At 51.0% G+C, this 13,804-nt stretch overlaps 1 protein-coding gene across 1 annotated transcript in view; it reads right to left on the bottom strand.

Annotated features, from left to right (window-relative positions):
• Plcg2 (phospholipase C gamma 2) overlaps positions 1–8,437 on the bottom strand; it is a 124,246-nt gene extending 115,809 nt beyond the window's left edge. Inside the window, exons 1-2 of the mRNA XM_027933125.2 lie at positions 8,382–8,437; positions 3,728–3,966 (exon numbers count right to left, since the gene is read on the bottom strand). Coding sequence (XP_027788926.1) covers positions 3,728–3,923 — 196 coding nt within the window. The 5' untranslated portion in view covers positions 3,924–3,966; positions 8,382–8,437. The remainder of the gene's footprint in view (positions 1–3,727; positions 3,967–8,381) is intronic.
• Between the last annotated feature and the right edge of the window lie 5,367 nt (positions 8,438–13,804).

Raw genomic sequence — 13,804 nt, 5'->3', positions numbered from 1 at the left:
CAGGTGTAGGTGTCACCCAGACCTACACTGGGGTTCTGATGACCGTCTAAAAGGCAGGGTGGGCATTCCAAGCAAAATCCCACCTCGTGTGCATTAGAATAAGCTTCTGGAGAAGGTTCCAGCGACAGGAACTTTAATACCCTAGCTGGTGTTTCTGCGGGCCAGCCAGGCTTGGGGCCTGCAGGTCTTCAAGAGAAGGAGCCCGCGGCCCACTCTCCATGTGGCACACCGCGTCCACCTCAGCATCTCCCTCCCATCCCGCAGGACCCCGCCACAGCTGCAAGTCTTGGCTGCCTGGGAGGTGGGGAAGGCCAGTGGGAACTCACTGCCTAAACATAAGGGCCCTTTCAAAGCAGGGCTTCCAGGTGTCACCTGAGACCTGCAGTCTCTGACGCCCACCTGAGACCTGCAGTCTCTGACGCCAGAGGAACCTTTCAGAAAGCTCGTCAGCCTCACTGGTGACAAGAAATCAAATTCAGAACCACGCCAGGCTGTCAGAATCCACCTGTGAATGGCCAAGTGCAGAAGCCGGTGGCATGTGGGGGAGGGTGTGGGCTCTCGCGGAACTTGTGGCTGAAGTGGAACATGCAGCAATCTCTTGTGAGGTGTTGCCAGGCCGCCCTTTAAGGTTGAAATACACTGTACCCTTGAACTCTCATAAGTCTCCCAGAAAGCCGGCCCCACCGATGGTCATATGTGCACATAATAATGCAAGGACACCACACCGCGGGTGGCAACATAAATGTACAGTCACTTTGGAATCTTGCAGTTCCTAAAATGACTAAACTAGTTAGTATGTGGCCCAGCATCTTCACTCCTAGGTAAATACCCAAAGAAAGAAAACATACATCTACACAAAAACTCGTACACAGCCAGGCGAAGTGGCCCATGCCTATAATGCCAGTGGCTCAGGAAGCTGAGGCAGGAAGATGGCAAAATTCAAATCAGCCTCAGCAACTTAGCAAGGCCCTAAGCAACTCAGAGACACAAAATAGGGCTGGGAGGTAGGGCTCAGTGGCGGAGTACCCCTGAGTTCAATCCTCAGTATCAAAAAAAAAAGAAAAAAAACTCTTACACAAATGTCCATAGCGGCATTATTCACATTAGCCAAAAGGTGGAAATAACCCAAATGTCCATCAACAGATGAATGGAGAGACCAAGTGTAGAATATCTCTATGATAGAATATTATTTAGCTGTAAAAAGGAATGATTGGCCCATACCACAAAGAGGATAAATCTTGAAAACATTGTACTAAGCCTGTCACAAAAGATCATGATAGAATCCCATTTGTGTGGAAACATCTAGGACAGGGAAATTTAAACAGTAAGTTAGGGCTGAGGTTAGTGGGATGGTTAACAGGCATGGGGTCTCTTTTCTTAATCTAGTTTTTATTGGTGCATTATCATTACACATAACGATGGGATTTATTATTGCGTATTTGTATGTGCGTGCACTATAACGATTTGAACAAGGGATCTCTTCTTGGGGAGACGAAATGTACTAAAGCTGACTGTTGTGGTTACTGAATATATTTGTGAATATTCTAAGAGTTCTGCACTGTTCATTTTAAATGGGTGAATTGTATGTAAGATATGGCAATTATCTCAATAAAAATGCTTTTCCTTTCTTTGAAGAACGCAGGGGTAGCTACTGCAGCTAGTAATAAATGCCTAGAAACAGCACAAAATGCCCATCTGTGGGCTGAGCTGTACACTGTGACCATGCTCTGGAATGCTATGAGGCTGGGAAAGAATGAGGCAACCCTGATAAGGAACCACTCCCAAGTGAAAAAATAAATGAAGGTACAGAAATGTTACGTAGTAGTTCGCATTTGTGGAGTTGTTTTTTTTTTTTTTTTTTTAATCTCTTGTGAATTGAGCTGCTAAGAACATTGATGTGGCTGCATTACTGTAGTATGCTGATTTTAAAGTCCTTTGGGTATAGATCAAGGAGTGGGATAGCTGGGTCAAATGATGGTTCCATTTCAAGTTTTCTAAGGAATCTCCATTCTGCTTTCCAATCGATTGGACCAATTTACAGTCCCACCAGCAATGCATGAGTGTGCCTTTCCCCCAACATCCTCACCAACATTTATTGTTGTCGTATCTTTTTTTCCTGTATTCTTGATAACTGCCATTCTGACTGGCATGAGATGAAATCTTAGAATAGTTTTGATTTCCATTTCTCTAAATACTAGAGATGTTGAACATTTTTTCACATATTTGTTGATTGAATGTATGTATATCTTCTGAGAAGTGTCTGTTCAGCTCCTTCACCCATTTATTGATTGGGTTGTTTGTTTTTGGGGTGTTATGTTTTTTGTGTTCTTTATATATCCTGGAGATTATTGCTCTATCTGACATGCATGTGGCAAAAATTTGCTCCCAAAATGTAAGCTCTCTCTTCACCTCACTGATTATTGCTTTTGCTGAGAAGAAGCTTTTTAGTTTGAGTCCATCCCATTTATTAACCCTTGATTTATTTCTTGCGCTTTAGGAGTCTTATTAAGGAAGTTGGGGTCCTAGATGCCCTTCAATAGATAAATGGATAAAGAAACTGTGGTATATATGCACAATGGAATATTACCCAGCATTAAAAGAGAATAAAATTATGGCATTTGCAGGTAAATGGATGGAGTTGGAGAATATCATGCTAAGCAAAGTAAGCCAATCCCCAAAAGACAAAAGCCAAATGTTTCCTCTGATAAGTGGATGCTGATCCATAACAGGGAGTGGGGAGGCTTGGGAAAAATGAAGGAACTCTGACTGGGCAAAGGGGAGGGAGGGGTGGGAGGGGGCATGGGGGCAGGAAAAATGGTGGAATGAGATGGACATTATTACCCTAGATACCTGTATGACTGCACATAGGGTGTGAGCTGCATCATGTACAACCAGAGAAAAAGGTATGCTGCAATTGTATACAATGAATCTGCATTCTGCTGCCACATATACTTAATTAAAATAAATTAATTATTTTTTAAAAATCTCCCATTACAAAAGCACAGGATATTTCTGGAAGACAAAAGAAACTGGTAATGAGCTTGCCTCTGGGTCCTGGGGGAGGTAGAAGGGGAAAAGACATTTATAAGTTGACTCCCAACTCCCAAGAATACAGCTTAACTCTTCAATTAAAAAGCAGTTAATAAAAATAAAAATTAAAGCAATATTCTGCTACTGCAAATGGTTGAAGTGCCCTTACTCTTATTTGTTAGAAACAGTCTTAGAAACTTCAGAAACTGAGCCAATGGCCCAATCTACCAGGGCTGGGAAAGGACAGGGACCTCCACCAGGACCAGAAGGTTATTGGAAAGTGACAGAGGGTTCAATGACATGCTCTCAGCCCCTGGACACAGAAGCAAAGGCCTGGGCTGCAGCAAAGCCCAGCAGGCATCAGCCCCCAGCTGGGAGTCTCAGCAAGCTGGGCTCCACCAGCCCCGACAGCTGCCATCCCCGACACTGGCCGAATGTCATTTCCAAGTAGGCAGCTGGGCCTCTGGGACTTCCCAGGACTTTCCTGGCTCGCTGCCCCACCTGCTCTAGACCTCCCCCCACTCCCCAAGACCCCTGACAAGTGGCAACACTGGGGTCCGTGTGTTTTGTTCCAAGGGTGCTGGGAATGGAACCCAGACCCTCCCCTGTGCTAGGCAGGAGCTCTACCTCTGACCCCCAGCCCTCGCTTACATCAAAGATGCGAAACCAACATTCAGCCTCCCCAGCTGGTACTCACAGAAGCCCTCGATTTTGTCGGCAGTCTTGCTCCAGGCCACCTGCCGCGTCTCCATGATCACCTGCACCGTCCTCCGCTCAGGAGTGGACTTGCGGAAGCTGAACACGGTCATCACTGTCCCCAGCTCCAGGGCTCTCTTGATCTGACTCTTCTCGTATTCTGGAAGAGCGTCCACGTTGACCATGGTGGGCATCATTGGTCCCTCCGGGGAGGTGGGAGAAGGCAGGAGAAATAGGAGGCTGGAAGAGCAGAATAAAGGGGTGAGTCGCTTTTAATAACTGAGGGGTTGCTTAGGTAACAGGTCATGGAAGTCAGGCCTATCGGGATGCACTTTAAGAAAAGGTTCTGGAGATGGAGAGTCTCTGGCCACCCAAAGAGTCTAGGCAGGCCACAGAGGTTTAAATGAAGTCAGGTATGGGAGGAGCCCCCAATCTCAATGACCCAACTGTCAAGCGGGCTTTGAATAACCAAATCACCCCAGCATGGTGGTGGTGACCCGTTCTCTCCCTGTAGAATTATTTGACTAGCCAAAGCAGCCAAGACTGCACCCACCCCACCGGCCTTTTCTATCCTGCTAGGGAATTTCTAACCATCCCTGGTCTGTCTGCCTCTGCCCTGGCCCGCTGTGGTCACCAGTCCAGTGGTCAGAAGGATCATTTAGAACATGAATCAAATCATGACACTCCTCTGCTCAAATCCTGCAGTAGTTCCCTGAGCCCTCACTCTGCACCTCCCCCACTAACCTGCCCCAAATGTCCAAAGGCACAGTGACTGTCCCCTGAGGTGGCATCTAAGAGTGAGGGGAGCTGGACCACCAGGGCCCACCTTGCTAGCTGGCTGCCACTACAAGAAGTCTCCTAAACCCCCTGGACCTCATTCTCACTCCTGTTTAAAAAAAAACAAAACACCTAACATTATCTATCTTTTATAAGGATTAAACAAGATGCTATGTCTCAGGCCCTTAAAACAATGACTCTCCTTAGATTTAGCCAATTTGACTATTACCATCAATTGTTCTGTGTGTCCTTATCTCCTCCCTTTTCTCCAAATCCCAGAGTTGTTGTTACTCTGTAACCTCCAAGGTTACAAAGTAGCAATAGAGAGAACTTTCCCAGCCCAGAGACCAGGAAGTGAGCAACAGAGGTCCACCAGGCGGTATGGCCTTCCAAACTTCTCAGCCTCCAGTTAAATTGCTCAAAATCTGTGGCCCCTCGCTTGTAACCTGGGGCAAACTGCCCTCAAGGAGCAGCTGGTAGAGGAGATGCTAGAGTGTGTGCGCCACTGGCGGCACGTAGCAGGGTCTCAGTTAACATTAATCAGCCCGTTGGTGCATACATTAACCAAACGTCCAACTCCATGCCAACAGGATGCAAATGAGGGGGAATGGGGAGAGGCTAGGCCTTGCCCTTTGCCCCTTCCTCCTTCCACTGCATGCCCTAACCAGAGCCACCTTCAGGGTGTGCTAGCATTGCATAAACTCACTAATTGCACCTGCTCTCTGCCAGGTGAGCACCTGACAACCTTAAGGCAGAGCCAAGTGCAACCACAGAGACACACATGGGCCACAGGGCAGGGAGAAGATCCCCACGTTGGTCTGGGGTGGGGTTAGGAGCTTAGAAGGCTCAGAGAAACCTTCTGGGGGAGCTCTGGATCCCATCTTTAAAAAAAAGATGAGCCAGGAGGGAATGAGATTTCAATCAGAAGAACCAACTAAGCAAAGACTGGGGCGGGCCCAGGAGGGACGCCAAGAACTCTGCGGAGCGCTCAAATGCATCTCCTCAGGGAGCCCGAAGTTAACCCCCTGTTCATCAGCCAGGAAAAGGAATGAGCGGGGTGCCCCATGCCCAGCTCACCCTTGGGAAGCACCCATGACCGGCCCTCCCCAGGTGCCACACCTGTCCATCTCAGCTGTCTCAATGAGAAATGCCTGAGGGGAAAATGAAAGTCCTGAGAGGAAATCACTTGCTCAAGGTCACAGACCAGGGGCGGTGCAAGACCGGGAACCCAGTCTGAGTGCCACGCCCCTCATTCTTCAGCACCTGCCTTCTAAACCTCAGAGTCCCATGGCAGAATCCGGCCAGATATTAACTAAACTGGCAGCCCCTACCCCTTTCAACAGAGGTTAAGGGACTTGTCCAAGGCCACACGGCCCCCGAGCTCCCCACTGCTAAGTCGCCAGGGCAACTTGGGTCTTTCCAACTCTGACCCTGGGAGAGACTTGGACTTAACCTTCCCCAGAATCCAGTTACTCCTCACTCAGAAGCCCATGGATCAGCTCAGCCATCAACACCAACTCTTTGATGTTGCCTCTCACCAAGTGGAAACAGAGCCTTTCAGCCAAAGATCTTTAGAGTCAACCACCAAAACCAGCCGGTTCTCAGCTGGGGCTTCCAGAGTTCCATGCTTTAGCACCTAAGGCAAGGTCTCCAAGGCCCTGACCCCAAGGAGGAGCACAAGTCACCAGGCAATCTCCACTTTGTTTCTGCTTTTTTATTTTAAAAAATGAAATAGCCTGGAAATCCTTTTATTTGTTGTTGTTGTTTTGTTTCTCACCCTCGAAGGGGAACTGTGCGATATGATTTACAGTGTAAATACAAACATGGCTGAGATATACTGAGAGGTCTTGTCAATTTTACATTTCATGTCCTTGGCTTTAAAGTGAACTTGATACACAAGAACCCCAGCCCAAGAAACAGAAGCTTTCTTCTCTTCAAAGCCCTTCACATATTTGGGGCAGTACAGGATTTCATGAAACAATTTCTGTTAAAATCTGGCCCAGCGGAAGCCTGAGCAGTGCCTGCCCTCCCTCCTACAGGCCCCAGCCACTGCTGCAGCGGAGATTTTCATAGAAGGAACTGAGTGTGTGGGCCGCCACAGGCCAAGCGGACCTTGGTTCAACTTTTTCTTTTTTTTTTTTTTTAAGGGCAACCTGTGAGAATCTTTTAAAATATGAAACATGCATGTTCTCTGATCCAGCAAGAACACGTGTGCAAAAAGAGACACGGGGAAGTTCACCGAAGGGTTATTTGTAGTAGAAAAAGAAAAAAAAAACAGTAAACAATTCCACTGCTCATCAGGAGGTGGGGAGAGGGATCTCTGAATGGAAGATGCACACAAAAGAATTGGGGAGCCACTGAAAGGAGGAGGGAGATCTATAACCAATTTGATGTGGAAAGATTCATGAACTACTGGACCGGCAAGTTGCGAGCCCCTGACTTAAATTACATTTCCTTAAAAGCTGTCTGTTTACAAACCCAAGAAAGGGGTCACCAGTGGAGGCTAGGAGAAGGGATGACTCCATTTTATGTTCATTAAAGTGGTGACATAAGGATACCCTTTTCTTTTTTTGAGTTTTTAACCATTTTCTAAGCTAAGAAATGTTTCCAAAAATTTTCTCACCAGTAGTTTTCCACTGACTCCACCAAGAGGGTGCAGAGGGGCTATTCATGGGGACCCTGCTTTAGCTCCTCCTCCGCCTGCTGCACCTGGCCTGGTCGGGGAGGCAGCACCAGCATTAGGCAATTTAAGCATCAGTGAGGCTGGTAATGCGAAGCCCTGGCCCACACGAGTTAGCAATCAGGACCACTACTTGGGGCCAACGTGAACGTCCAATTCTGTAAAGCCTCCCTGCAGGTCTAACAATAAGGACGATGGTCCGCACCTATGCAAAGGCCTTTGGCCAGGGGTGGAAACTGCCAGAGTACCCTTCCCATGGAATGGGCTCCCTCTCCCCACCCACACCACACCTCTCCCCACTCACAGCCCTGAGAAGCGGGCTTGGAGACCTGCAGTATTTAGGGGAGAAACCAAGACTCAGAGGGCTCTTCAAGGTACCCCAGGTCACACAGATGGAAGTGAAATTCAAATTAAGTTCTGACTGACGAGGCCACCTGTTTCCCTTTTGCCGTGTCACTCCCTCGCCCCACCAGCCTCTCACTAAATTCAAAACGAGGTGCCAAAAGGACTGGGCCCCGCCTCCGACGGAGTCCGGGCACCAAAGGCCTTGTGCAAAAGGGACCCATCCCACCCTCGAATTCTTCCGCTACGAGGGCAGTGACCTCTCTGGGGTTCCCAAACGTGAATCGCACAGGCGCGCACACAGGCTCCTGCGCACGATCGTGGGGCGCGGGAGGGACTCCCGAATTCCCTGGAAACTCCGAGCGTCTCTGGGGAAGGGCTACGCCTTCCGCGGAGTCGCTCCCGCCCCCCACCACCTGTGTAATACGGGAAGTGCGGTCCCCAGGGTCAGCGAGCTCGGCAGAGGCGATCAGGAGGGACCGCGCCACCCGCGCATGACCCCTCGGCTGCAGGAACCCCGAACGTCGGCGCTGGCGCGACCCTCTATCCAGGGACCGCGCCGCGTGGCCCCGACTCCCATTCAAACCGGGGCTGCCCGGCACCGACCCGCGAGGTGGCGCCGGCCGGGGTGAGGAAGTGGCTGGCGGCTGGGCCGGACCCACGCCGTCACCACCCCGGCCCCGGGCACTGCTGGCCGGGAGCCCCGTCGGCGCGCCCCACCCCTGCCCATGCCGCCGGCGCTCGGGCCAGGTCCCCACCGGACGCTGCCCACCGTGCGCGGGTGCCCCCGGGACGCAGGTCTCCAGGCGCAGGTCCCGGGTGTCCTGCGTGCGCTCCCGCCCTGCCGGGCGCTCACCTGGCCGCGCCGCCGGGGCGCAGCCGCCCGCTCGCCGCGGGTCGGGGCTCCGGGACTCCGGGGTCCCGCGCGCCGTCCGCCGCGGATCCGGCACTCCCTGCAGCGCACCCCGCCGCCGCCGCGCTCCCACTTCTGCTTCGGCTGCGGCCCGCGCCACGTGACTCCGCGGGGCCGTCCCCCTCGCCGCCCCGGTCCGAGGCGGGCCCAGACCCGCCTGCCTCCCCGAGCGCCCCAGCGCAGCGCCCCTGCCTGGAGCCCACCTGGGCCCGCAGAGGGAGAAACTGAGGCAGCGCGGGGGCTACCTGTCTGCCCCTGTCACTTGGCCAGGTGGAGAGAGAATACCCCACCAATGTAGCACTTATAGGGCTCCTGCTGCACGTGTGGCACGCACTTGGTGAACTCTCCTAATCGCCCTTCCAGAGGCTGCGCTGGAGTGGGAGCACCTGTTACTACCCTAAGGCGGTCACTTAAGTACCGCAGCTTCAGTTTCCCTTTCTGCAAAACGTGATCAAAGTAGTGCCAGTCCCAAAGATGTGTTGTAAGGAACAAAGAACACCAGATATAATTGATGCCCCATTTGCCCAATGAGAATGTAAAAATTCTTCAGGAAAAAACTTGCTTTTTTCCATTTCAAACCCTTCCTACGCACATTTGATGGAAGTATCCTCTGGGTGGCTTTAAGTCACCTTCAGAGCTGCCAGGGCGCTCCAATTGCACTTCTAAGTTGCTTGGGTCACAGCATCTCTGAATCCACGACTGTCCTCTCGTTGTAAATGCTGCATCGGAAGTCACTGGATTTGTGCTGCTCCGGGGACCCTTGGCTTACCTTGTGACTGGGGTGAGAACCAGGGTTAGTTCCCACAGGTCTACTGCTTTCTAGATATCAACCACTTGAGACCATGGAGCCAGTTCCCCAGGAATCATGGCCAAATCTGACTGAAATTCGCCCCTTGTTTTTTATTGGAATTTGAACTTCTTTATTTCAATCAATCCTTTAAACAGCACTTCTGGTTTGGCTCATATTTTGCAATGTGCATAAAGTATTAGCTAAGTCACACCTGTGTAACTCATTAATACAAACCTGCTTATGTATATGAGGAACTGACCTGGAAGAGGCTAATTAATTTCAGTTGGAATTTTCTTCCCTCACTGGGAGCCAAGCAAGAAGAGAACATATGAAACATGCCGCAGTTTTCGTCCTGACTGAAGCCTACAGCATTTTTGGACTTCAGATGCCCATGGTGCATGAGGCGGTGGGTATGGTAACCCCAGTTTGCTTTGCCTTTTTCTTCATATTTTTAATTCTTTTCTTCTTTGCCTCACTTTTTAATGACCCTCTCCCCACCCACACCAAGGTGAACAACTGAAGGAATGCAGAGCAAGGAATGGGAGTGTGTGGGGCTCCTCATCTCTTCCTCAAACTTCCATTTGGTTGTTTAAAATAAAAGTAATTGAAAGGTCAGCCCCAGCTCTGGGAGGTTTCAAACATAAAATTATATTTATTTTCCAAGGGATAATGGAGGGGGGCACTCTGCACATTCAGGCATGTAGGTAGCTGTCCTGGGCCCCAGGTGTTAGGTCAGTGGGTGGTAGAGGCAGGACTTGAACTAGAGTCTGGTGCCAGAGCCCGCGGGCACCTGACCCTTTGCCCAGCCCCAGCATTAATAGGAGGTGCTAGGGCAGGGAGTCATGAGTTTGGAACCACCCCACAAGTTAATGAATGGGTCAGGAAGTGACCTCAAAGGGTGGAGGGAACTTTCTTTTCCTTTTCCTATAAAAAGAAAGGAGGAGGAGGAGGAGGGCAGGGGAAATAACCTGAAAGAAAAGTCCCGTTCATCCACATTAACTCGGCTCCTTTTATTCTGCACCCCTCACCTGCCCTCAGGTACACACATGCTTTCCCCCACCTCCCTCTTCTGTTTGCTGGTGGCCCTGGTACACTGGACCATTAGCCTCTCTGTGCTCCAATTTCTTCTCTTCGAAGTGGGCATCACGGGGCTGGGGTTGTGGCTCAGCGGTAGAGCGCTCGCCTACCATGGGCAAGGCCCTGGGGTCCATCCGCAGCACCACATAAAAACAAATAAATAAATAAATTGTATTCAACTACGACTAAAAATAAATAAATATTTTTTAAAAAAAGAAACAGGTATCACCACAACCCACATCCAAGGGTGAGCATAAGGATTGAGTGAGATGATGGGGTTAAAGGCCCACCACAAACAGCGCTGGCTATTTTTAATATCATTGCTATGAGAAGAAAAAAATCCATATTTTTAATTCTTTTCTTCTTTATTTTCCAAGGGATAATAGGGGGCACTCTGCAGGGGATCTAAGCTCAAGTCCCAGATCTGCCTCTTCCTTAGCTGTGTGACTTTGACCTGCTCCCTGCTCAGTGACCCTCTCTGAAACTCCCAATTTCCCCACCGTAACACCTACCTTTGGAATATGCAGAATTAGCAAATCTATAGAGACATAAAATAGATTAGCGGTTGCCAAGGAGTAGGTGGGTATGGAGGGTATTGAGGGGTGATGGAGAAGGTGTACAGGATCTCTCTTTGGCGTAGTGAAAATGTTCTAGAATTGACCACAGTGATGGTTAAACGAAAGCCATTGGAATGTACACTGGAATGGGTTAACTGTGTGGTATGTGAATTATACTATCTTAATGAGAGTGAGGGGATTGGGGCCTAAACCCAGGGTCGCTTTACCACTGAGACACATCCCCGGCCCTTTTTAATTTTTGAGACACATTCTCACTAAGTTGCTTAGAGCCTCACTAAGTTGCTGAGGCTGACCTCAAACTTGTGATCCTCCAGCCTCAGCCTCCCAAGTCACTGGGATGCTAGGTGTGCAGCACCACACCCAGCTGTGAAGTATCTCAATAAAGTCTTTCAAACCCTTCCCTTATAAGTTAAAGACTTGAAAATAATGAGTGACCCAGAGTGAGGATGACAATGAGCAACAGTGGCTGGTTGCCATGGTCATTATTTTACTGGGGAATCTTCCCATCCTGGACTCCAGTCTCCACTACGGAAGGCAGTGGCCAGGCTGAGGTCACCATCCCAGCCCAGGGAACCTCACCAACCTTACCCCTTTGGCCTCAGAAACCCCCAAGAGCCCCTGAGCCTGGTTTCCTTTCCTGGCATTGTTCAGAGACGAGCCCCTCCCCTGGGGACAAGGCGAGTCCCAGCAGCCGGCTGGCAGGCTCTGTGAGAGGAAGCACCACCCAGAACCCGGCAGACCTCAGTAGGGTCACGCTGGGCCTGCCTCCAGCCTGCGCATCAGAACAGCCCCCTTGGCTGCTGGAGCCCAGGCCTGCTGCGTGGAAGAGCCTCTGGGTCTTCCACGGAGCTTCTTAAGCCTGGGGTCCTGCTGGGCCCTTTAACCCATTCGGTCCCAAGTTTCCAATTCTGCAAATATTTCAACAAAAAATGTTGCATTAAAAGGTGCATTAAAATGGATTGGGAATCATAATCCAGAGCTTATATATCATAGTGATTAATACTATGTTAAATATAATTATATTATTAGTATATAATTATATACTAGTTTTTATAGGTGTTCCACGTGTGGGATAATGGGACAAAGTCATTTCACTCAGTCAACAAACACTTGCTGAACGCCTGTGAGGAGCCGGGCACTGCTGGGCTCCGGAGGATGTAACAGCTGTCATCAAAGGCCCCCAACCATGGCATCAGAGACAAACTCCCCTTAACTACCACTTCACTTGATCACTCATTCAATAGATTGGTTCCGTCAGTCCACAGCATTTACTGAGCACCTACTAGAAGTCTGTCGCTCCTCTAGGGTCTGGGGATAAGAGGAAGAAAGATGCATTCTGTCAGGAGGCCACAGACTGGTGGAAGAGGCCAGCGGGAAGCAGCTGACTCCACACCCACTGAAACGGCCAACATGACCGCTGACCGTGCCCAGTGCAGGTGGGATGCCAAGCAGCTGGGGATGTGAGCGGGGGCGGCCTCGTGGGGAAACAGAGGGCAGTTTCTTAAAAAGTTAGACGCACACTTCCCACAGGCCCCAGCCATCTCACCTGTGTTGACCCAAGGGAAATGGAAACATATGTCCATGCGAAATCCGACGGTAATGTTTACAGTAGCTTCATTCATATCACTGAAGAGCGGAGATTCCCACGTCTGCCGGCTCCTGAGTGGATAAACAAACACGCACCAAAGACGCAGCCCTCGGCCGGGAAAGTCACGACCAGCACACCTCGAGGAGCTCGCAGCGTGATGCTAAGGGAAGACCCAGCAGCAAGAGGCTGGGGAGAGCCTGATTCTACTCACGTGGCCTTCAGGAAGGACGACAGTGTAGACAGGGGCCGTGGACGCCAGGGGCTGGGCTGGGGGCCCGGCTGCCGCAGAGGAGCTGGGGGAGAGCTGGGGGGGCAGTTGTTAGGTTGTTTAGTTTGTTTGCTTTTTCGTTGTCACTATGGTAGAATCACCCAACTTCATAATTTGCCAAACCTCACAGAAAAGTCCACCCAAGGGGTGAGTCCTGCTGAATGGAAACCGCAGTCTGTAAGAAGGTGGAAAGGGATGACCAGGGGAGGCAGAAGGAACGGTGGTGCAGGCCAGAGAAAGTCAGGAGGGCTTCCTGCAGGTGGGGGTCCTCCAACTGAGACCCCTGAAAGGGCCGAGTGGGTCAGCCACAGGAGGGGGGAGGGGAGGAGGGCTGGAGTCCAGAAAGCAGGAATGGTGACAACGGTGACAATGACGTGCCCCTGGGAGGGACTCTGGGTGCTGGAGCACAGTGTCTGTGGCAAAGTGACACTGGTCAGCTCCCGCAGAGCATGCAAGTCCTACTAAGGGATTGGGGGCAATAGGGAGCAGAGGAGTGGCCTGGACGGGCTCTGCTTTGGGGAAGGCACCCTGTGAGCGGCCGGGGGTGGGGGAGGGAGCCAGGCCTGAAGCAGGAGGGCGCTCAAGGTGCTCTTTCCCAGGGGAAGGTCCCATTCTCAGCTGAGACGCGTCACCTGAGGAACACTGACAGACGCTTGCTGGGTGCCCAGCACTGGTCTAGAAGCCGGGAAACCAAAGGAACAATGAAAACATAGTTTAAAAACCAAACACTCCCTGAGGCTCTGCCATTCTACATGGAAGACAGACCCAAGCAAGGAGCCCAAAGAGGGCCGTTTCAGATGGGCCTGACCATTCCAGACAGCAGCTGACCGCCCCAGGAGAGGCAGGGGAAGGGACTCACACATGGCCACGGAGGCTGGGAGGAGGGGACATTTGGGCAGCCCGAGCAGGAGGCAGAGGGACCTGTGAAGTCAGAGCCCAGAGGCTGACCTCCCGGCCACCGACACAGCGGTGCAGGGGGCTGGGCAGCTGGTGCACAGCCCGGGCTCCCCCAATCCCCAGGGGCCTGCCAGGGACAGCCAGGTCCTCCCTAAGGGTCAGCCTGGG

Source organism: Marmota flaviventris, chromosome 18, assembly GCF_047511675.1.
Source record: "Marmota flaviventris isolate mMarFla1 chromosome 18, mMarFla1.hap1, whole genome shotgun sequence".
Classification (NCBI taxonomy): Eukaryota; Metazoa; Chordata; class Mammalia; order Rodentia; family Sciuridae; genus Marmota; species Marmota flaviventris.
The sequence above is the reverse complement of the archived record's forward strand: the minus strand, read 5'-3'. Positions and strand labels throughout refer to the sequence as shown.